The 2,375-nt window shown below is 38.7% G+C and overlaps 1 protein-coding gene across 1 annotated transcript in view; it reads right to left on the reverse strand.

Annotated features, from left to right (window-relative positions):
* Window positions 1-6: 6 nt before the first annotated feature.
* LOC102310775 overlaps window positions 7-2,375 on the reverse strand; it is a 7,407-nt gene continuing 5,038 nt past the window's right edge. Inside the window, exons 5-9 of the mRNA XM_005953055.3 lie at window positions 1,684-1,734; window positions 1,488-1,571; window positions 1,370-1,414; window positions 840-917; window positions 7-740 (exon numbers count right to left, since the gene is read on the reverse strand). Coding sequence (XP_005953117.2) covers window positions 657-740; window positions 840-917; window positions 1,370-1,414; window positions 1,488-1,571; window positions 1,684-1,734 — 342 coding nt within the window. The 3' untranslated portion in view covers window positions 7-656. The remainder of the gene's footprint in view (window positions 741-839; window positions 918-1,369; window positions 1,415-1,487; window positions 1,572-1,683; window positions 1,735-2,375) is intronic.

Here is a 2,375-nt window from a genome sequence, read left to right on the forward strand (position 1 = left end):
TCCCCTTTGAGAACTTAAGAATATAATCCACATTTCTTGCAGTTGAGGTGGTTCTGTTAGCTTCATGGAGCATGACCTTCAACATGCATTGCAGCAGCCTGTAGCTGAGTCTGAAATGTCCAAGATGAAATTTAGGACTCTAAATCTAAGGCCATGACTCTCTGCTGGAAAATGTTAGAATTCTGCCTTTTGGTTGGGGGAAAGATTGCTAAAGGTGAGGGTATTCAAGAAACTTGGGATCTTATTCACAACTGATCAGAAGGTAGAAAATGGATTCGACTGCTGGACTGGTGAAAAGGTAAGGAAAGGTTGCGAATACAAGTGGCCAAAATGATTTTCCTTCATAGGGTGGCTGACCTAAGCCTCAGAGATAGGATGAGGAGCTTGGAATAGAACCTCTGGTCCTTTGTGTCAAAAAGAGAAAGCTCCAGGAACAAAAACCAAACCAAATGAAGAAGTGGAAAAAAGTGGCCACTTGAGACTGGGTTTAACCCCCCCCCCCACACACACACACCAGAATAGAGTCAATCCCCACAGATTTCTGGCAAAATGTCCAGAAATTATCATATTTACAGTCTGGTACAAAAAACTGTTTCCCATATCACATCATATTACACCCGTATGGGTGTATGTACATATGGGTGGATACACAGTAATTATTTCTGCATGTGCATATTTACCATTTCATGGTCCGGATCTCCTCCTCTGCTCTCTGCTATTCCAGCTGACAGATGACTGGCCTAAGAGTCAGAAAAGGATTGGCTGAGGAGCATCTTGATGTCATCATTTTGATATCGTTAATAAACCTACTTATCGTTACTTATTGTTGCTTCACATACCATAGGCTCTTCATCTTCATCAGATGAGTAGGAATCTGTGTTGCCATCACTACAGATGGTGTTTTCTTTCATAATAACCTATTGAGGATTTTAACAAGAAAACAGAATGAAGATGCTAACTGCCCCAAATTTCAATTCAATAAAGCACTTTGGTGGAATCTGATGAGATAGGAGTTTTGGATTGTGGATGTGCAGCCAACAGATTTGCAGCAACTGTGTGATGTTATTACATTCTATAATGAATTAGGGTGGTTCACAAAGTGGCTGGTGATCATATATGAAGTTCTGCAACATCACCTATGTAAAGGTGCAATCTACACTATCTGCTATTTTTTGATCCCTCCCTAAAAGGACTAGAGAGGTCAGCTTGAATGTAACTGCAGTCAAATCTAGATCAGGCATATTAATAATAATGAGATGGTTTTTCCTATGCGGACTATGTCCATTCAGTGTCTCTCTAGATTTTAAAAGGTAAACAGAATGAGGGGTTCTTCTCTTTCCAAACAATGCTTAAACTGAAGGAACTTTACCATTTTATGGTCTGAACTTCCTCCTCTGATATCTGACGGTCCAGCCTAGAAGACAGGAAATGATGAGCTACAAACGTCTCCATGTGATAATTTTAATACTGTATGGTAGCTAACACACCATATTCTCTTCATCTGTTGCTTCAGTATCAGATGAGTAGGAATGTTTAATCTCTACATCCTTGTGGGTGGTGTTAAAGTCTCTCTGGATTTAAAGAGAAATATAGAATGACGTGTTTTATGGGATTACTTTTACAAATCAGATATTTATTTTATACAAACATTTAAACAATTTTAACAAACACATAAGCACTAACGTCTTGTTCTGTAGTCTCGTCATTAGATGAAACAGCAGTAGCCTTTCGCTGCTATAGAGAAAGAGACAGAATATAGATGTGAGCCAGAAGAAAAAAAAACACAAGTATCCTGTCACTCAAGCACACTTTTGCCTTCATGTGCCCAGAGACGTGACAAAATAAATAACCAAAACCTCAGTCAAGCACTAAAATAACTACAGCCATGTAGTAACCTAGAATGAGACATTATGTTCATTTAGAATGTTTCTTAAACAAAAGGTGAACACAGTAGAGTTAGTGGTTATCACAGCTATAGCGATACCCACATGTCATCCAAAGCATCCATCCAATAATACATCGCTTAAAACTTGAATACAATCCAAACCTGTGAGTTGTAAAAACCTTTTACCCCAGTACACTTGTTGTAAATGGGAAATTAACAATGGAGAGCATGGAGTTCCATGGAGATTATCCAAGTGTCAATTTGCAAGGCTAAAAATCAAAACCAAGCACAGAAGTGCCAAAAACTGCAGTTCCTCAAGTGGTCACTTGAAACTGGCTTCAAAAGGGAGTCAAACCCACAGAGTGTCATGTTAAACTGTCCAACTTTAGAAGTAGACATGTTTAGGGCTGTTTGATATAAGGATATATATCGGATGACAATATAAAAACGTCTATCGTTTCATTTTACGCTATCGTTTGTTTCGTGGTGT

This window comes from Haplochromis burtoni, unplaced genomic scaffold, assembly GCF_018398535.1.
Source record: "Haplochromis burtoni strain Fernald_Lab_line unplaced genomic scaffold, NCSU_Asbu1 Contig_2840, whole genome shotgun sequence".
Lineage (NCBI taxonomy): Eukaryota > Metazoa > Chordata > Actinopteri > Cichliformes > Cichlidae > Haplochromis > Haplochromis burtoni.